This window comes from Zea mays, chromosome 9 (assembly GCF_902167145.1).
Source record: "Zea mays cultivar B73 chromosome 9, Zm-B73-REFERENCE-NAM-5.0, whole genome shotgun sequence".
In the NCBI taxonomy this organism is placed as follows: domain Eukaryota; kingdom Viridiplantae; phylum Streptophyta; class Magnoliopsida; order Poales; family Poaceae; genus Zea; species Zea mays.
This window is the reverse complement of record NC_050104.1, coordinates 28,539,235-28,560,751: the sequence shown is the minus strand read 5'-3', so window position 1 is coordinate 28,560,751 and position 21,517 is coordinate 28,539,235. Positions and strand designations below refer to the sequence as shown.

Here is a 21,517-nt window from a genome sequence, read left to right as displayed (position 1 = left end):
AGCTGCCTCCGACCGTCCATCCGTCCATCCATCCAAAAGAAGATCACGAATTCAATTCATTTTTTTAGTGCAAGAAAGAACCGGGTCACTTTCATTCCACGCACACAAAAAATTAGAGATTTCAAAACTACAGCGAGATAGAGGTAGCTAACCAGCTACTGTACCGCATAGTTCAGAGAAGAAGGACCTGGAGCGCGAAGGAGGGCAACGATGGAAAACCCACGCCTGAAATCCTAAGCGCTGATGAGAAATCCAACGGCTGAGAAGCATTTGAGCGACGTGTACACCGGACAGGAGCCGTTTCGACTCGGCTTTAATATAAAGGAAGTTCATAAGAATCATCCATATACCAGAGCAGTGTTAGTCTGCCATCAGTACCAAAAAACCATTCATGTCATACACCATGGGTACCAGGAATTAACACTCAAATAGCTACAAGTTTAATCATGCTACCTGAGAAACTACATGAAGAAGGATCATAAACATGAGCAGTGCCCAGCTAGAGTTGGCAAATCAGACGGATCCTCATACTATTTGACATGGCAGAACAAACCAGCAGCCTTCCTCTGCGATTTATGTGCCATATACACAGCCGATCCTAACAACTAAAACACCTGCAACAACCTTTGACACCATAAGCAGGTCATTTCGGTGGTTCGATGCACAGGCACAGCAACTCGGGAGGCAACGATGCAGGATCAAGTTCCCAGCAATCCCCGGGAGGCAGGACCGATCCCTCGCCCTTGGGCACTTTCCTGGCTGGTATCTGATGCGAAAGCGCCCCAAGATCACCCTTCTGAAGGAAGTGGACAGCATGGCTTCCGATGTCCCGGCGTGTGAAGATGCTCCTGAAGCCCTCCACCTTCTCCAGGTACCCGAAGCTGGCACCATACCGATCATCGTAACCACTGAGGATCACCACGATGTCATACTTTATCTTCGCCCTGTCGCCACCATGGAGCGCCCAAACCGAGGCCTTCCTGGGATAAACCCGGTACACCTCGCTCGCTGCCCTCTCGCAGGCCAGAAGGTGGGAGAAGACGTTCACCGAATCCACGGTGTCTGCTCTCCCAACATTGAACTGACCGCATGGCTTCCCCGGCTTCCCCTCCTCGCCATCGAGCCACCGTATCTGCACCCTGAACTGGGTGCCTCGCTGCACCTCATCCACCAGCGCATAGTGCCGCGGCATGCCATCGGCGTCGACGTACAGAGCCCACAGCTGGCCTCTCTTGAAGCACCTCTCGCCACGGTCGGCGTCGAAGTTGTAGAAGTCGGAGTCCTCCACGGGCATCAGGTCTAAATGGTTGTTCTCCGCCTCAGCCTCCTCGGCGGCGGCGTCCTCCTCCTCCTCCGCCACCACCAAGTCTCGGGAAGAGGTCTCCGGAACCTCTGCGCCCCTCCGCTTCTTGACGAGCTGGAGCTGCATCTCGGCGAGCGTCATCTCCATCTTCTCCGGCCTCTTGGCCGGTGGCAGCCGCTGAGGCGCAGGCCTACGGGCAACGGGTTCGTCCTCCGGCGGAGGTGTGACCTCCACGGCGATGAAGGTACGGCGGCAGGATGGGCAGGCGAGGCGGTATCCCACATACTTGCGCTCGAACTCGTGGAGGAGGCGGCACCCGGCGCAGGCGGTCCAGAAGGTCCCAGGGGCAGGGGCGGTGAGCGCCTCGTAGGCCTCGGTGGCGCGGCCGAGTGCCTCCTCAGCGGCGGCGGCGACGGAGGGGTAGGCGGCTGCGGTGGCGGCGTCGAGGCCTACGCGGAGGGACTTGACGAGCGACTTAAAGTGGCGGCGGAGCTCGGAGGCGGAGAGCGGCGAGGCGTCGGGGTCGTCGGGTTCGGGCAGCAGCAGCGCGGCGTGGTGGGAGGAGGCGTCGGCGAGGAGCACGTTGGCGGCGGTGGCCACCACCGGGGCGCGCGGGGAGGTCGGGTACAGGCGGGCGGCGCGGAGGGCGTGCCTGCGCGCGGCTCGGAGCCTGCCCGCGGAGAGCTCCGACTCGGCCAGCGCCAGGAGGCGGTCGGCCTCGGCCGCGGATTCGGGCCCCGATGCCACGGCGGCGCTGGGTTCGCCGGCCATCTGTGGGGAGGGTTGCCGCCGGGGGTTGTTCAGTGATGAGCGGAATGGGCTTTTCGGTCGCTTGGGGTTTGGGCCTGATCAAAACATTGAGTAGCTTCTGGCCTCCTGACTCCTGCTAATTTGAGCCTAAAAGCTTTTTAAAGCAAACGAACATGTTTAGAAAAAAAATCAGTTATCTTTCTCTAATCTTTCTCTAATTCAGTTTTGAAACACTCTTGATCTTTTTAAAAACAGTTTGATTTTTATATAAAGCAATTTTGACGTTACTTTTGGCCACGTGGCGGCACATCCAAATGGGATACATATACAAAAGTCTAAACAGATTGAGCCTACTAGATATCTAAGGCATTGTTCGGTTATTCCTATCTCATGTGGATTGAGTGAGATTTAAAAATTTTATGAAAGATTTTAACTTATTATGGATTGAAACGATTCAATCTCATCCAATCTACATAAATTAAGAGTAAAACGAACAAACCCTAAACGAGTCGATCTACTGGGTGGCTCGCGTCACGATAGGGTTTTAGCCTATCACGAGCACACCCCAATCTATCAGGCTCATGATGGCCGACCTTAGGTGCGATATGGTGGACTAGATTTGGTACGAGCTGATTTTAACTTTTATAAAAAAATATCTATTATATTTGAGTATAGAGTATAAAATATAAAAATACATGTGTTTTATTGGTTAGGTCTTAGGTGGATATACATGTGTATAGAGTTAACAATTATGGTTATGTACCTTTTTAGCTTATTTTATTATTTTAGGTGGTGCTTGGCTCAGTGGTTGATCCGGTAACGGCAATGGAATTGGCTGCCGGCACAATCTGTTACGGCGGAACAATTATTTAACTTTGTTTATTTACCAACCGCAACGAGGTCTGTAAACTGATAATAGCGGGGGAGGACGGTATCGCTGCTGCACTAGACGTCTAGACTGTATCCGATCCCTCCGCTACTGATTACGTTATTGCCCAACCTAACATAGAGTAATGAGATTGGATGGCATTGGGAAGCGACCACGGAAGAAAATCAACCAACCAAATAGCTCATTAATGTCATGGGTTACCATAAGGGCATGTACAACAGTGACACTGTTACATGGTACTCCAAGTATAAGACACAGATAAGACACAGTGCAATACAATAGACTGTGTCTAAATCTTGTGTCTTAGTAAATGTGTCATATTCTCTCATTAATTAACAATGCTTGATCTAGTATGCACATGAACTCTATATACAAATATGCACTATAACTTTAAACTTTTTTTGAATACAAATATAATTGATAATACCAACTTGATAATATTTAAAATATATTATGATAGATACAATAGTTCAAACATAAGATAAAAATCATAACATTAAAGTCTGACTATTTTCGACCATATCGCTGCCATATATGTTCCACTAAATCTTTCTTGAGCTCGATGTGTTTTGTGTTGTCACGAATTTCTGCATTCCTTCGAAGAACGTCCACAAAACATGGATTAGATTGAGTGCTCACTTCAAGTGGTAGGACGATAGATGCGCCTGCATTCATGTTCAAGTCGATGGGGATTCTTGCTAATTCCTTCTCATCTTCAATTATCATGTTGTGCAAGATAACACAACATTGCATTATATTAACCACATTTTGTCTTTTCCACAAGCGTGCAGGACGACTAACAATATTAAATCTTGATTGCAATACACCAAATGCGCATTCGACGTCCTTCCTTACACTTTCTTGACGAGTTGCATAACACTTGTCTTTATCATTTTGAGGACTTGGAATTGTTTTCATGATTGCAGCCCATTCCGGATATATTCCATCAGCAAGGTAATATCCTATATCATATTGCTTTCCATTCACAACATATTGCACCCGAGGAGCTTCCCCTCTCAATTTTTGGATAAACAATGGTGATTTGTTTAAGACGTTGATGTCATTATTTGATCCTGCAACACCAAAGAAAGCATGCCATATTCTTAGATCCTTCGTTGCCACCGCCTCTAAGATCATGGTCGGTACACCTTTATCTCCATGAGTGAATTGGCCTCTCCATGCTACCGGACAATTTTTCCATTGCCAATGCATACAATCTATGCTTCCGAGCATACCAGGAAAACCGCGAGATTCATTAACTTGGAGAATGTATTTGAAAGGGAATTAGGCTTACACCTAGTTCCTAAATGATTTTGGTGGTTGAATTGCCCAACACAAATAATTGGACTAACTAGTTTGCTCTAGATTATATGTTCCACAGGTGCCAAAGGTTCATCTACAACTATACTAAATCGACTGTCCGGAATACCGTAGATTATTTCGGACAGGAGAAGCTTTTTGGAAAAACAGACCAAGCGCGGACCGTCCGGGCCCTTGCGGCAGACCGTCCGCAGCACTAGGATGACTCTCGGACAGAACCAATACAAAAATCCAAGTCTGCACTACGGACCGTCCGGAGGAAAAGCAAGGACCGTCCGAGCCCTCGTGCGGACCGTCCGGCCTCTGGCGCGGACCGTCCGGTAGGTGAGTGAAAGCATCTAGGCCCCTGGTTGGTTTTAGTGATTAATGACAACGTAATATTATATGTGACTAACGTGTGTTTTGCAGAGACAAATGGTAAGTTAGGTCGCATGACAGGTAGAAGTACTACAACGGTAAAAACAATCCCAGAGATAAGAACTCGAAGCGACGGCTAAAACGACGGAACAAAAGGTGAAGGTCTACAGAGTCCGAGTGTCAAGGAGATGTGGACACTCGCGATTTAGTTAGGTCTTTTATTCTCTTTTAGCCGTACTATAAAGAGGGGTTGTCGATGAGTAGTTTGACCAAGAGAGTTCTAGTGTAGTGTTGGTGCACAATCTCACTCATATACAGTGCTAGGTGTCACTCTAGAACTCACACACAACTAGAGCGAAAACCGATTTGAAAATCAGCTGAAAAACAAGAGTTAGTGTTTCTGGCTTTGGGGCACCGGACTGTCCGGTGTGCACCGGACTGTCCGGTGCACCCTCTGCCAGGTGGGGCCAGGCTGGTCCACGGCAGAGTCTTTCCCCTTCGTAGAAACCCGAGAGCGCAGCTTTCAGAGTCGAATTTTAGTGGCACACCGGACACCGCACCAGACTGTCCGGTGTGCACCGGACAGTGGACTGTTCACTGTCCGGTGCGCCATGAGTCCAACGGCTCCCTGTCAGAACTAGCCGTTGGAAACGACCGTTGGCGCACCGATGGCGCACCGTTGGCGCACCGGTGGCGCACCGGACTGTCCGGTGCGCCATCGCGCAGTAAATTGCCTGTAACGGCTAGTTGGTGGGTGAGGGCTATTTATACCCCCTCCACCCACCATATTCAATGTCTTGCACTCCACATTTATTCCAGCACATTGCTAGAGCATTGCAAGCACCAAAAGTCTAGTGAGGAGATTAGAGAATCATAATCCACGCTTGTTCCTCATTAGCGCTAGTGAGAGCCACCTAGAGTACACACCACTTGCATTAGGCTTCTCTTGGTCAAGCGAAAGTCTACGGCTTGTTACTCTTGGTGATCGGCATCACCTAGACGGCTTGGTGGCGTTGGGAGCTCGGTGATCACCGTGAAGATCTTGTTGGTGACCCGACTCAAGTTTGTAAGCGGTCTCGAGGGATCCACCGCGCCGGAGTGGCAAAGGATCATCTCGTAGTGAGCACTTGGTTCTTGCGAGGACCAAGGGGGAGCGATACCCTTGCGCGGGTGCTCCAACGAGGACTAGTGGAGAGTGCCGACTCTTCGATACCTCGGGAAAAATTGGAGGAGTCTTCTAAACTTTGCTTTACATTCCGCACTTAATTCAAGCACTTTACATTGTGTATTTGTTTAGCAAGTATTTGAAGTATTATCTTAGCTTTGTTACATTTCTAGTATTATATTCTTAGTGCTAGTTGTTGGGGTGAAGTTGGGCTCTTGTTTAGCTCTTGCTTAGGTTTTAATTAGTGTTGATTTTTAGAAAAGCCCAATTCACCCCCCCTCTTGGGCATCGTGATCCTTTCAATTGGTATCAGAGCCTTGTTGCTCATAGATTAGCTTAACCGCTAGAGTTACGATGTCCGGTGGGGATGGACCTCCTCCCGTTTTTGATGGTGACGATTTTCCTTATTGGAAAATTCGTATGGAAGCATACTTAGAGGCTATAGACATTGGTGTCTATAAAGCCGCCACACAAGGGTTCCCCGAACCTAGAGACCCCACAAATCTTGTAGGTGATGAGTTCAATTATGAGAAATGGAATGCGAAGGCCAAAAACACCCTTTTTAGAGGCCTTTGCAAAGATGTGTTCAATAGAGTACGGAATCATAAAAATGCTCATGATTTGTGGATGGACATTTGTGCTCTACACGAAGGAACTAGAAGTGAACGTGAGGAAAGATATCACATAGCCATGTGAAAGTTAAATTCTTTTGAAATGCTTACTAATGAAAATGCAAACGCTATGTACTCACGACTTAATATTCTTGTAGAGGAAGTCAATGGATTGGGGCTTACTCAAATCTCACAACCGGATGTTGTGAGGAAGATTCTCAGTGTCCTCCCAATAGACAAATATGGACACATTGTCACTGTGCTACATCAAATGGATCTTTCAGTTACCACACCTACACAAATTTTGGGAAAGATCAATGCCCATGAAATGTACATGCACATCAACGACAAAGAAGAATCATCTTCCAAAAGAAAGGATTTGGCTCTCAAAGCAAATCATGAAAGAAAAGGAAAAGCAAAAATACAAGTTGAGGAAGAGTCCTCAAGTGATGATGACCTTGATGCAAACATTGCCTTGATGGTAAGGAAGACCACCAAGATGTTGAAGAAGCTAAATAGAGAAGGCATCAAATTTGATTCAAGAAAGAAGAAGTTCTTTTCCAACAAAAGAAAGCCCATTTCTGAGATGGAATGCTACAACTGTGGTGAGCTTGGTCATCTTGCTCATCAATGTAACAAGCCCAAGAAGAATAAGTTCAAGGGCAAGAAAGAAGATGACAGCGATGATGAAAAGAAGGAAAAGAAATTCTTCAAGAGGAAGGATGGGAAGCAAAAGAGGTTTCACAAGAAGAAGAATGGAAAGGCATATATTGTTGGCGACTGGCTCACCGACATCGAATCATCAAGTGGGTCTTCTTCAAGTGAAGAAGAGAATGATGAAAAAGTTGCGGCCATCGCCGGGGACTTCTCTTCACCACCACCATCGCCATCATCCACTTCTCACCTATGCCTCATGGCTAGGGGTGAACGAAAGGTACAAAATGATATTAACATTGCTGATGATAGTGATAGTGATAGTGATGAAGAATTTGCTTCACCTTCATATGATGAGTTAGCTGACTTACTTAAAGAATATACTCAAATCATTAGAAAGTCAAAAGCTAAATGTGATAGGTTGAAAAATGAAAATGAATCTTTAAATGCCAAGTATGACATAGTTATAAAGGCTAGTGATGAAATAAAAGAAGAAAATAAAACTATGTCATCAACTGTAAATGAGCTCACAAACTCCCTAAAAGATGCTAAGGAAAAATATGACAAATTAAATGAAGCTAATAGGGAGTTGCAAAATAGACTAGTAAAGATCAAGGAAGACTATACTCAAATTAAATTTGATCATGACAATCTTCTTGTTGAAAATGAACTTTTATCTTGCAAAACACATGAGGCTATTAACCCTGTTGTTAAGCTTGATGTAGCAACCTCATGTGATGATTTGATTCAAGAAGAGCAAACTAGTCTACATGCTGAATTGACTGAAAAAGTTGAAGTCCTGACTTTAGACAACCAAAAATTGAAGAATTACTTGACTGATGCAACTACTAGAGGAAAAGTTGCTATTGAGAACAATGATTTCAACAATGAGTTGGCAGTGGATAATCAAAGGCTTAAGAATGAGGTCAAGAAACTAAAAAGTGAAAATGAACATCTTGCAACAAGTGTGCAAAAGTTCAACAAGGGTCAATACCTCCAAAATGAGCTGCTTATGAACACTGTTATGAAAAATAACAAGAGTGGTATTGGATACAATGCTTTTGTGCAAAAGAAAGCTATCACTCAATACAAACCAAAGCAGACTCACAAGCCTATCAAATGCTTTGAGTGTGGAAATGAAGGTCATTTTGCCCACAACTGCAAAGCTAAACCACCAACTCCCTTGCCTAAGCACTCAAGACCATTTGCTTTCAATGCTCACTATGTTCTAAGAAAGGTTGCAAATGGAAAGATTAAGGTTACATTCCTAGGTCCACCAAATAAGAGTAGACCTAGACAAATCTGGGTGGCAAAGTCCTTAATTGAGAGAGTCACTGGTCCTATGCAATATAGGGCCCTCAAAACTCAAGCTTGAATTGTCTGTGACTGTAGGTGAACTACAAGACCGGTGGGAGCCATTGGGTTATTGACAGTGGATGCACACAACATATGACAGGCAACCCACGGATGTTCACCTCACTAGATGAGAATGTTGATGGTCAAGATAAAATCACATTTGGAGACAACTCAAAAGGAAAAGTGCAAGGACTTGGCAAGGTGGCAATCTCAAATGAATTATCAATATCAAATGTTCTCTTAGTTGCACCCTTGAGCTTCAATTTATTATCAGTGGGACAACTCTGTGATCTTGGACTTCAATGCTTATTCACTCCATCAGAGGTTATTGTAACAAAAATAGATGATGAATCAATGGTATTCAAGGGATTTAGATACAACAACCTCTACTTAGTGGATTTCACTTCAGAAGATGCAGACTTAAGAACTTGCCTCTTCACCAAAGCTTCTCTTGGATGGCTTTGGCATAGGAGGCTTGCACATGTTGGGATGAGCACACTCAAGAAGATATTAAAGAAAGATATGGTTAGAGGATTAAAGGATGTGGTGTTTGAAAAAGACAAGCCATGCAGTGCATGTCAAGCTGGAAAGCAAGTTGCTAATACACATCCTACTAAAGCTTTCATGTCAACATCAAGGCCACTGGAACTACTTCATATGGATTTATTTGGACCTACAAATTATGTTAGTGCCGGTGGCAACCTCTACTGTCTAGTGATTGTTGATGACTTCTCAAGATACACTTGGGTGTTCTTTCTCCATGACAAATCTGAAGTTGCATCTATATTCAAGAAATTTGCCAAGAAAGCACAAAATGAATTTGATTGCAAGATTAAGAAGATTAGAAGTGACAATGGCAAAGAATTTGACAACACCAACATTCATGAGTACTGTGATGAAATTGGGATCAAGCATGAAGTATCTGCCACATATACACCTCAACAAAATGGAGTTGTTGAAAGGAAAAATAGGACCTTGATCACCCTTGCAAGAACAATGATTGATGAGTATAACACACCGGAGAGGTTTTGGGCCGAAGCTGTCAACACTGCTTGTTATGCATCAAACAGGCTATTTCCTCACCGGCTACTTGCGAAGACTCCTTATGAACTGCTAAATGGGAAAAAGCCAGACGTCTCTTTCTTCCGGGTATTTGGGTGCAAATGCTACATCTACAAGAAACGCCATCACCTAGGGAAGTTTCAAAGACGTTGTGATATTGGTTTTCTTTTGGGTTATTCATTAAAGTCCAAAGCATATCGAGTATTCAACCATGCCACTGGCGTGGTAGAAGAAACATATGATGTGGAATTTGATGAGACTAATGGCTCCCAAGGAGCACTTGAAAATCTTGATGATGTAGGTGATGAGCCACTTAGGGAAGCAATGAAGAACATGCCTATTGGAGCTATCAAACCAAAAGAAGATGAAGAAGAGGTGCAAATCATTGACAGGCCTTCTTCATCAAATGTACCACAAGATGATGAAAAAGATGAGAGGCATGCAAATGAAGATACATTTGTCTCTCATGAACAAGCAAGGGTACAAGCCGAAGATGTTGATGCTCCAGGATCTTCTTCCCAAGTGGTTGACAGGAGAAACTCATCACTACTTCAAGCTCATCCTCAAAACCAAATCATCGGGAGTCCTTCACAAGGGGTTATTACTCGATCACATAGACATGCTACTTTTATTGAACATCACTCTTTTGTTTCTTGTGTTGAGCCTACTTGTATAGATGAGGCGCTACAGGATCCGGACTGGGTGAATGCCATGCATGAAGAACTTAACAACTTCACCCGTAACGAAGTTTGGACCCTGGAGAAGCCCCCACAAGATGCAAGAATAATTGGAACAAAGTGGGTATTCAGAAACAAACAAGATGATCAAGGTGTGATTGTAAGAAACAAGGCAAGACTTGTCGCAAAGGGATTCTCTCAAGTTGAAGGCTTAGATTTTGGAGAGACCTTTGCACCGGTTGCTCGACTGGAAGCCATCCGTATCCTACTTGCATATGCATCATGCTATGATATAAAACTTTATCAAATGGATGTAAAAAGTGCATTTTTAAATGGCTTCATAAATGAACTTGTATATGTTGAGCAACCGCCTGGATTTGAAGACCCTAGATATCCTAACCATGCTTACAGGTTCTCCAAGGCGCTTTATGGGCTAAAGCAAGCTCCAAGGGCTTGGTATGAGCGTCTTCGCGACTTCCTCATCGAAAAGGGCTTCAAGATCGGGACCGTCGACACAACTCTCTTCACAAAGAAACATAACGGTGATATTTTCATTTGTCAAGTATATGTTGATGATATAATCTTTGGCTCGACAAATGACTATCATTGCAAGGAATTTGGTGAGTTGATGTCGAAGGAGTTCGAGATGTCAATGATTGGTGAGCTAACATACTTCCTCGGCTTTCAAGTCAAGCAAATGAAAGATGGTAACTTTCTCTCACAAGAGAAGTATACCAAAGACTTGTTGAAAAGATTCAACATGGAGAAGTGCAAACCAATCAAGACCCCCATGCCTACAAATGGACATCTCGACTTAGATGAGGGAGGTAACCCGGTTAATCAGACTCTCTACCGTTCTATGATTGGTAGTCTATTGTACCTTACCGCATCTAGGCCCGATATTATGTTCAGTGTTTGCATGTGTGCTAGATTCCAATCTAATCCTAAGAAAGCTCATCTTCGCGCTGTTAAGAGAATTCTTAGGTATCTCAGGCACACCACAAGCGTTGGTCTGTGGTATCCCAAAGGAGCTACTTTTGATTTAATTGGCTATTCCGATTCGGATTATGCCGGTTGCAAAATTGATAGGAAAAGTACTTCTGGGGGATGCCATCTGCTTGGTAGATCACTAGTTTCATGGACATCCAAAAAGCAAAATAGTGTTGCCTTGTCAACTGCCGAAGCGGAATACATTGCCGCAGGTGCTTGTTGTACACAGATTTTATATATGAAACAAACTCTTCTAGACTATGGCGTAGTTCTAGAAAAGGTACCTTTGTTGTGTGATAATGAGAGTGCTGTTAAAATTGCTAATAATCTTGTACAACACTCTCGCACCAAGCACATTGATATCCGTCATCACTTCCTTAGAGATCATGTTGCTAAAGGAGATATCATTTTAGAAGGAGTGAGGTCGGAAGATCAATTAGCGGATATTTTCACTAAGCCACTTGATAAGACCCGCTTTTGCATGTTGAGAAATGAACTAAATATTCTTGATCTCAGAAATTTTATGTAAAATGTCAAATGGTGTTGTCAAGCTTGCATTGCATGTTTAAATTCCTTGTATTGCATCTAGGACTTGTCTAACCTAGTTGAGATAACCGCCAACAAAGCGAGTGAAAAAGCTTAACTCAGGTCAAACCTGACAAGTCTTAGTCTTAAGCTTTTAGCACTTAAATTCTTACTTTTTATGCAATTATTGGTTCTTGAAATATGCATGAGGTACTGCACTTAGGGGGAGTATTCAAAACTCAAATCACTCATGAAAACCCCTAGTGCAAACCAAAATGCAAATTTCACCATTTGCCTATTTTCTCTAAAAATTATCTAGCCTATGGCGAAATATTTTGAAAAGTATATGAGGGTGCCAATACCTGTCCCAACAAGTGTTATTTTGTGTGATTATAAGTTGGGATTTGGTTTGGTTGGGAGTTAGATAGAAAAATTCAAATTTTTCCAAACTCTCCTCTGTCTGGGCTCACCGGACAGTCCGGTGTGCACCGGACACTGCACTGTGCAATGTCCGGTGCACCGGCAGCCGCGCGCTAAAATTCAATTTTCCTGTGCGCTGTCCGGTGGTTCACCGGACAGCTACTGTGCGCTGTCCGGTGTGCACCGGACAGGCACTGTAGACTGTCCGGTGCGCCCATATCGCGTTTTAAAAAAAAGGCCTCCAGCCCGCATCCGAGCCAGAGGCTCAGTCTTTCTCCCCCACCAGTCGTGCTCACTGTCCAGCGGCGACTCTCTTCACCCGCCGGCGATCTGCCCTGTCTCCGGCGACCCTCCGGCGACCTGGCCTTTGTCCTCTCCCTCTCGGTGAGCAGGCTCACCTCTTCCCCCCTCAGTTCTCCTCTCCCTCTCGGTTCTGTGAGCAGAGGCTCATTTTTCCTCCCCATTTGCATCAATTCCGATTTCCTCGAATCCTTGTGAAATCTTGTGAATCCAGTTGGTGGAATGTATTCTATTATCCCTATTGTGTATCCCTGCAGACTTTTAGCTCCTTCGGGAGGGTTTTCCCACCTCAAATAGCCATTTCACCGAAAACCTAATTCCCCGCACGCCACGTGCTCGGTGAAATGCCCAAACCAGCCAAAAATGCTCCAATTGAACCCAAATTTTTCAGGCACCTTCACAACACTTCCAGTAACCTACTTGCCAAATTTCACGCCAATCCGAGATTCCAGGCTTAAATTTCACCAAATTTCCCGTTTAGAGCGATCGTTTCCGAGCCGAGTGCCCAAATTCCTTTTTCTTCGCCTAAATTCAAACCAAGCACACACTTCACTCATATTCACCTATATAAACCTATTCGTGAAGTATCGGCTCATTCTCATATCGTTTCGTGCCTCAATTCGAATTCCAAACCTCCTATGGCACTAATTATCCTTCAAACGTCGTTTTCACGTCGTTTGACTTCTCGATCGTCTCGTCTCGTGTTTTCTGTGCCATATCTCTCTGTGTATGTATTTATTCACATTTCATATGCTTATGACTATGTGACTAATACGTGCTCACCTCTTCTGTCATTTCAGTGACCTTGATTGACCGTGTGCTGTCTCCCGTCCTGCCTGGATCGTCACCTCTCGTGTGAGCTTTCCAGGTAGACATCTCATTCTTTGCTAAATCTATCGGTCACTTTTGCTCTGTGCTTAGTCACTCTCTCTCATTTGCAGACATCAGATCAGGATGCCGCGCACGAAGAATGCGTCGGCGCCAGGGGGTGGCGATGATGAGGATCCTCGTCGCCCCTTCAGGCAGGTCAAGGGCAAGACTGTTTATTTGGAGCAGCAGGAAGGCCGCAAGAAGCGGCGTACGGACAGAGAAGCCCGTGCAGCGGCAGCAGCTGCAGCAGCCGCTGCGCAGGCCGCACTTGGAGATCAGCCGCAGACTCCATCCGATCAGATTGCATTCCGTGCTCGTCGTCTCACCTCCCGGCCTCGCTCATCCTCTCACACCTTCGCTTCCACTCCGCCACCCACTCTGCCTGCTCCCGTCACTCCTATTGCTCCATCCACCTCCACAGCCATACCCACTACCTCCTCTACGCCAGCTTCCACTGCTTCCCCTGCTCCCGCTCCCGCTTCAGCTCCTCCTGTCCCTCCACCTCGATTCCGGGAGCGTGATGAGACTGAGGTCCGTCCTCTGGTTTCGGATCCTCGTCTGTTTGATCTTCAGCGTGCTACTGCGGCACGAGTACGTAGGTTCAGATACGTACCCGTGGAGTCTTGGCTACCAGCTCAGAGAGACCTAGCAGAAGGTGATCTTTTCAGCACACGGATTCAGGAGTCATTCTTCAGAGCTCAGATGTCTGCTCAGATAGCTCTGCGAGTGCACCGGCTTTTGGATCTTCCAGCCTTTCTGCTTGCAGTCGGTGCTGACTCTGAGGCGCATCTCACCTATCTGCCTGGCCTTCAGACCCTTCTGACTATCAGCGGCAGATATGTTGAGGAGTGGGTCCGAGTCTTCTACGCCTCTGTTTGGATTGACCCGGATCATCACTGGATGAGGTTCCGCTTTGAGCGAGAGGATGTCACAATTACTGCCAGTCAGATCCGTCAGCTCTTTGGATTCCCAGAGTCGACGACTCGCCTTCACAGCCTCTGCTACGGCTCTTCTGACCCTCCTCGTCGCCCTCACGGCGGTGTGGCTCCAGGGACAGCTCACGTCGCGGCTCTGTTCCGCCCGCCTTTCACAGATGGGTCGCGACATTCACCAGCAGACTTTACTACAGCAGCAAAGTACTTATATGAGCTCATCAGACGGACTCTTCTGCCGAGGATGGGATACAGGGAGGCTACCACTCATATTCAGCTTTGGCTCCTTGGTGCCTTGGTCTCCCACTCTGAGTTTGATGTTGTAGACTTCCTGATTTGTGAGATCGAGGACACCGTTCTGGATGGGATTCGTGCTCGTCGGCAGTTGCCTTATGCTCACTACTTGTGCCACATCTTTGCGCAGCTGATTCAGCCCCCTCGATTTTAGAGCACCCTTGAGGCCTCTCGTCTTGTTTTTGGATCCTATCGTCCTGCTCCTGAGATTCCTGTGCCAGCTTCTGCTTCTGTGTTTGACTCTCAGGCCGAGGATGCAGCTCTTCGACAATTTGACACTCAGGGTACAGCAGCTGATGATGATGATGATGATGATGATGATTTTGGGGTTCCTCCTCCGCCTCCGCCTCCGCCTCCTATGCCTCCACGCTCACATGATCATGAGGCTGGGAGTTCTCGTGCTGCCCCTGCTCCTCCTCCGGCTATGGACCCTGCTCTGGCGACGATTCTGGCCAACCTGGCAGCCGAGCAGGCCCGTTTATCCGAGACGATGCTCTCGATGTTTCAGAGCATGCAGGACAGGCAGGATGCACTTCAGCAGCAGCTACTTCAGGATCGGGCTGAGAGTAGGGCATTCATGGCCCTTATGCTTCAGCATTCTGGTATCTCAGCACCTCCGGTTTAGTCTGCTCCACCTCCTCCGCTTCACGCTCCAGTGGTGCCATCGATTTTGTCAGGACCCCCTGTTGGTACCTCTCCGCTCCGGCCGGTCACTTTGGCGTTCACCTCTCCGGTTCTCAGTTCTGTCTGTCCGCAGCCGCCAGTGCCACCAGCATCTGCTGTTACCACTACCGCTGTGGCAGTATCTGTGACCGCTTCTGTTCCGGTAGCTCCTGCAGCGCCGCCTCAGTCCGAGTCAGTACCAGCTCCAGCTTCTACCGCAGATCCTGGATCCGAGACTGACTCTGACCCTCCGCCGGCGTTTGCTCTGCTACCTCGACCTCGACCGGATGCGCCCCCGCCGCCTCCTCCTGCTTCAGATGTTTAGGTTCAGGTCCCTTTTGGTGTTTGACGCCAAAGGGGGAGAGATATGAGTTGTGAGAGCTAGGGGGAGTTAGAGAGTTAGTAGAGAGTCAGAGTCATTTTGATGTAATATATGTGCTTGCTACTCTCTGTACTAGCTTGATGTTTTTGGCTCACAAACTCGTCATATACTCTCGTTGCGTATGATTGACTGTGTGTATTATGTTTTCACCTTATATTTTATCACCAGTCTTCTAGCTCTTGTTTCATTAATTTAACTTCACTTTTATATGAACAAGAATCTTATGATGTGTATGCGCTCACTCTTATTATTATGGTACACATTCTTTCTGTCAAAGATTACTGAGTATAACTAACCATTCTTTCTATTGACAGAATCTTCAAAACAAACTACTCTCACAAAACTTGTAGGGTTGTCATCAATCACCAAAAAGGGGGAGATTGAAAGCATCTAGGCCCCTGGTTGGTTTTAGTGATTAATGACAACGTAATATTATATGTGACTAACGTGTGTTTTGCAGAGACAAATGGTAAGTTAGGTCGCATGACAGGTAGAAGTACTACAACGGTAAAAACAAACCCGGAGATAAGAACTCGAAGCGACGGCTAAAACGACGGAACAAAAGGTGAAGGTCTACGGAGTCCGAGTGTCAAGGAGATGTGGACACTCGCGATTTAGTTAGGTCTTTTATTCTCTTTTAGCCGTACTATAAAGAGGGGTTGTCGATGAGTAGTTTGACCAAGAGAGTTCTAGTGTAGTGTTGGTGCACAATCTCACTCATATACAGTGCTAGGTGTCACTCTAGAACTCACACACAAGTTAGAGCGAAAACCGATTTGAAAATCAGCTGAAAAACAAGAGTTAGTGTTTCTGGCTTTGGGGCACCGGACTGTCCGGTGTGCACCGGACTGTCCGGTGCACCCTCTACCAGGTGGGGCCAGGCTGGTCCACGGCAGAGTCTTTCCCCTTCGCAGAAACCCGAGAGCGCAGCTTTCAGAGTCGAATTTTAGTGGCACACCGGACACCGCACCGGACTGTCCGGTGTGCACCGGACAGTGGACTGTTCACTGTCCGGTGCGCCATGAGTCCAACGGCTCCCTGTCAGAACTAGCCGTTGGAAACGACCGTTGGCGCACCGGTGGCGCACCGTTGGCGCACCGGTGGCGCACCGGACTGTCCGGTGTGCCATCGCGCAGTAAATTGCCTGTAACGGCTAGTTGGTGGGTGAGGGCTATTTATACCCCCTCCACCCACCATATTCAATGTCTTGCACTCCACATTTATTCCAGCACATTGCTAGAGCATTGCAAGCACCAAAAGTCTAGTGAGGAGATTAGAGAATCATAATCCACGCTTGTTCCTCATTAGCGCTAGTGAGAGCCACCTAGAGCACACACCACTTGCATTAGGCTTATCTTGGTCAAGCGAAAGTCTACGGCTTGTTACTCTTGGTGATCGGCATCACCTAGACAGCTTGGTGGCGTTGGGAGCTCGGTGATCACCGTGAAGATCTTGTTGGTGACCCGACTCAAGTTTGTAAGCGGTCTCGAGGGATCCACCGCGCCAGAGTGGCAAAGGATCATCTCGTAGTGAGCACTTGGTTCTTGCGAGGACCAAGGGGGAGCGATACCCTTGCGCGGGTGCTCCAACGAGGACTAGTGGAGAGTGCCGACTCTTCGATACCTCGGGAAAAAATGGAGGAGTCTTCTAAACTTTGCTTTACATTCCGCACTTAATTCAAGCACTTTACATTGTGTATTTGTTTAGCAAGTATTTGAAGTATTATCTTAGCTTTGTTACATTTCTAGTATTATATTCTTAGTGCTAGTTGTTGGGGTGAAGTTGGGCTCTTGTTTAGCTCTTGCTTAGGTTTTAATTAGTGTTGATTTTTAGAAAAGCCCAATTCACCCCCCCCTCTTGGGCATCGTGATCCTTTCAGTGAGAAACCGAAAAACCCGAAGGTGACGGGTTCGGAAAAACGAATTATAGCGGCCTCGTGGACCGTCCGGGGTGCACGACCGGACCGTCCGCGACTGGCTTTATCTGACATCTGACGACGCATTAAATGCAATATAGCCGTTGATATAGCCGTTACTGCTGACCGTTGCGTTTTCAGCCGTTGATCTACAGGGGCGGACCGTCCGGACCAGGCGGGCGGACCGTTCGCGCTCAGCAGAATGGAGCAACGGCTAGGAAGTGGTTGGTGGCTATAAATACAACCCCAACCACCTCCATTCACTTCATCCAAACATTCCAACCTTCAACATTCAATACAAGAGCTAGCAATCCATTCCAAGACACATTCAAAGCCTCCATCTCTCCAAGTTTCACAATCGAGAAAAGAGATCATTAGTGATTAGTGACTTGAGAGAGAAAGTGATCCGTGTGTTATTTGTCGCTCTTGTTGCTTGGCTTTTTGCAATCGTGCTTTCTTTCAATCTTTCTTGCGAACAACTCAATTGTAACCAAGGCAAGAGACACCAATTGTGTGGTGGTCCTTGCGGGGAAGTTTGTTCCCGTTTGATTGAGAAGAGAAAGCTCACTCGGTCCGAGGGACCGTTTGAGAGAGGGAAAGGGTTGAAAAAGACCCGGCCTTCGTGGCCTCCTCAACGGGGAGTAGGTTTGCGAGAACCGAACCTCGGTAAAACAAATCCGCGTGTCACACTTCTTATTTGCTTGCGATTTGTTTTCGACCCTCTCTCGCGGACTCAATTATATTTCTAACGCTAACCCGGCTTGTAGTTGTGATTAACTTTGTAAATTTCAGTTTCGCCCTATTCACCCCCCCTCTAGGCGACTATCAATTGGTATCAAAGCTCGGTGCTTCATTAGAGCCTAACCGCTCGAAGTGATGTCGGGAGATCACGCCAAGAAGGAGATAGAGACCGGTGAAAAGCCCACTACAAGCCATGGGAGCACTTCATCGGAAGAGTCCCGCATCAAGAGAAAGGAGAAGAAGAACTCCTCCAAAGGGAAGGAGAAGAAGTCTTCTTCACACCAAAAGGAGAAGAAGGAGAAATCCGCTTCTCACAAGACGCGTCGAAGTGGGGACAAGAAAAAGAGGATGTGGAAAGTGGTCTACTACGAGACCGATTCTTCATCGCCATCCACCTCCGGCTCCGACGCGGCATCCGTCACTTCTAAGCGCCAAGAGCGCAAGAAGTATAGTAAGATCCCCCTACGCTACCCTCGCATTTCCAAACATACACCTTTGCTTTCTGTCCCATTAGGCAAACCACCAACATTTGATGGTGAAGATTACGCTAGGTGGAGTGATTTAATGCGATTTCAGCTAACCTCACTCCACAAAAGCATATGGGATGTTGTTGAGTTTGGTGCACAGGTACCATCCGTAGGGGATGAAGACTATGATGAGGACGAAGTGGCCCAAATCGAGCACTTCAACTCTCAAGCTACAACCATACTCCTCGCTTCTCTAAGCAAGGAGGAATACAACAAAGTGCAAGGGTTGAAGAATGCAAAGGAGATTTGGGACTTACTCAAAACCGCGCACGAGGGTGATGAACTCACCAAAATCACCAAGCGGGAAACGATCGAGGGGGAGCTCGGTCGCTTCCGTCTTCGCCAAGGGGAGGAGCCACAAGATATGTACAACCGGCTCAAAACCTTGGTGAACCAAGTGCGCAACCTCGGGAGCAAGAAATGGGATGACCACGAGGTGGTTAAGGTTATTCTTAGATCACTCATCTTCCTTAACCCCACTCAAGTTCAATTAATTCGTGGTAATCCTAGATATACATCAATGACCCCCGAGGAAGTTATCGGGAATTTTGTGAGCTTTGAATGTATGATCAAGGGCTCAAAGAAGATCAACGAGTTTGATGATCCCTCCACGTCCGAAGCACAACCGGTGGCTTTCAAGGCGACGGAGGAGAACAAGGAGGAGTCTACACCAAGTAGACAACCTATCGACGCTTCAAAGCTCGACAATGAGGAGATGGCTTTGATCATCAAAAGCTTTCGCCAAATCCTCAAGCAACGGAAGGGGAAGGATTACAAATCCCGTTCCAAGAAGGTTTGCTACAAATGTGGTAAGCCCGGTCACTTTATTGCTAAATGTCCATTATCAAGTGACAGTGACAGGGATAACGACAAGAAGGGCAAGAGGAGAGAAAAGAAGAGGTACCACAAGAAGAGGGGCGGCGATGCCCACGTGTGCCGCGAGTGGGACTCCGACGAGAGCTCCACCGACTCCTCCGACGACGAGGACGCCGCCAACATCGCCGTCACCAAGGGACTCCTCTTCCCCAACGTCGGCCACAAGTGCCTCATGGCAAAGGACAGCAAAAAGAAGGTTAAATCTAAATCCTCCACTAGATATGAATCCTCTAGTGATGAAAATGCTAGTGATGAGGAAGATAACTTGCGCACTCTTTTTGCCAACTTAAACATGCAACAAAAAGAGAAACTTAATGAATTGATTAGTGCCATTCATGAAAAGGATGATCTCTTGGACTCCCAAGAGGACTTCCTAATCAAGGAAAATAAAAAGCATGTTAAGGTTAAAAATGCTTATGCTCTAGAAATTGAGAAATGTGAAAAATTATCTAGTGAGCTAAGCACTTGCCATGAGACGATAGACAACCTTAGAAATGAAAATGCTAATTTGTTAGCTAAGGTTGATTCTCATGCTTGTAATGTTTCAACTTCCAATCCTAGAGATGTTAATGATGATTTGCTTGCTAAGATTGAAGAATTGAACATTTCTCTTGCTAGCCTTAGAAATGAAAATGAAAAATTACTTGCTAAGGTTAAAGATTTTGATATTTGCAATGCTACTATTTCCAACCTCAGAAGTAAAAATGAAATATTGCATGCTAAGGTTGTAGAACTAAAATCTTGCAAACCCTCTACATCTACCGTTGAGCACACTTCTATTTGTACTAGATGTAGAGATGTTAACATTGATGCTATACATGATCACATGGCTTTAATTAAACAACAAAATGATCATATAGCTAAATTAGATGCTAAAATTGCCGAGCATAACTTAGAAAATGAAAAATTTAAATTTGCTCGTAGTATGCTTTATAGTGGGAGACGCCCTAGCATTAAGGATGGCATTGGCTTCCAAAAGGGAGACAATGTCAAACTTAATGCCCCTCCTAAGAAATTATTTAATTTTGTTAAGGGCAAGGATCCCATGCCTTAGGATAACGAGGGTTACATTTTATACCCTGTCGGTTATCCCGAGGACAAGATTAGGAGAATTCACTCTAGGAAGTCTCACTCTGGCCCCAATCATGCTTTTATGTATAAGGGTGAGACATCTAGTTCTAGGCAACCAACCCGTGCTAAGTTGCCTAAGAAAACTCCTATTGCATCAAATGATCATGACATTTCATTTAAAACTTTTGATGCATCTTATGTTTTGACTAACAAATCCGGCAAAGTAGTTGCCAAGTTTGTTGGGGGCAAACACAAGGGCTCCAAGACTTGTGTTTGGGTACCCAAAGTTCTTGTTTCTAATGCCAAAGGACCCAAAACCGTTTGGGTACCTAAAGTCAAGAACTAAACTTGTTTTGTAGGTTTATGCATCCGGGGGCTCAAGTTGGATCATCGATAGCGGGTGCACAAACCACATGACAGGGGAGAAAAAGATGTTCTCCTCCTACGAGAAAAACCAAGATCCCCAACGAGCTATTACATTCGGGGATGGAAATCAAGGTTTGGTCAAAGGTCTTGGTAAAATAGCTATATCTCCTGACCATTCTATTTCCAATGTTTTTCTTGTAGATTCTTTAGATTACAATTTGCTTTCTGTATCTCAATTATGCAAAATGGGCTACAACGGTCTCTTTACTGATGTAGGTGTCACTGTCTTTAGAAGAAGTGATGATTCAATAGCATTTAAGGGTGTGTTAGAGGGTCAGCTATACTTAGTAGATTTTGATAGAGCTGAACTCGACACATGCTTAATTGCTAAGACTAACATGGGTTGGCTCTGGCACCGCCGACTAGCTCATGTTGGGATGAAGAATCTTCATAAGCTTCTAAAGGGAGAGCACATTTTAGGACTAACCAATGTTCATTTTG

The 21,517-nt window shown here is 46.1% G+C and overlaps 1 protein-coding gene across 1 annotated transcript; it reads right to left on the bottom strand.

Annotated features, from left to right (window-relative positions):
• Positions 1-319: 319 nt before the first annotated feature.
• LOC100285600 (uncharacterized) lies at positions 320-2,117 on the bottom strand. The gene has a single exon (NM_001372308.1). It carries the CDS (start codon positions 2,072-2,074, stop codon positions 644-646), a length of 1,431 nt encoding a protein of 476 aa, NP_001359237.1. The 5' UTR covers positions 2,075-2,117; the 3' UTR covers positions 320-643.
• Positions 2,118-21,517: the final 19,400 nt, after the last annotated feature.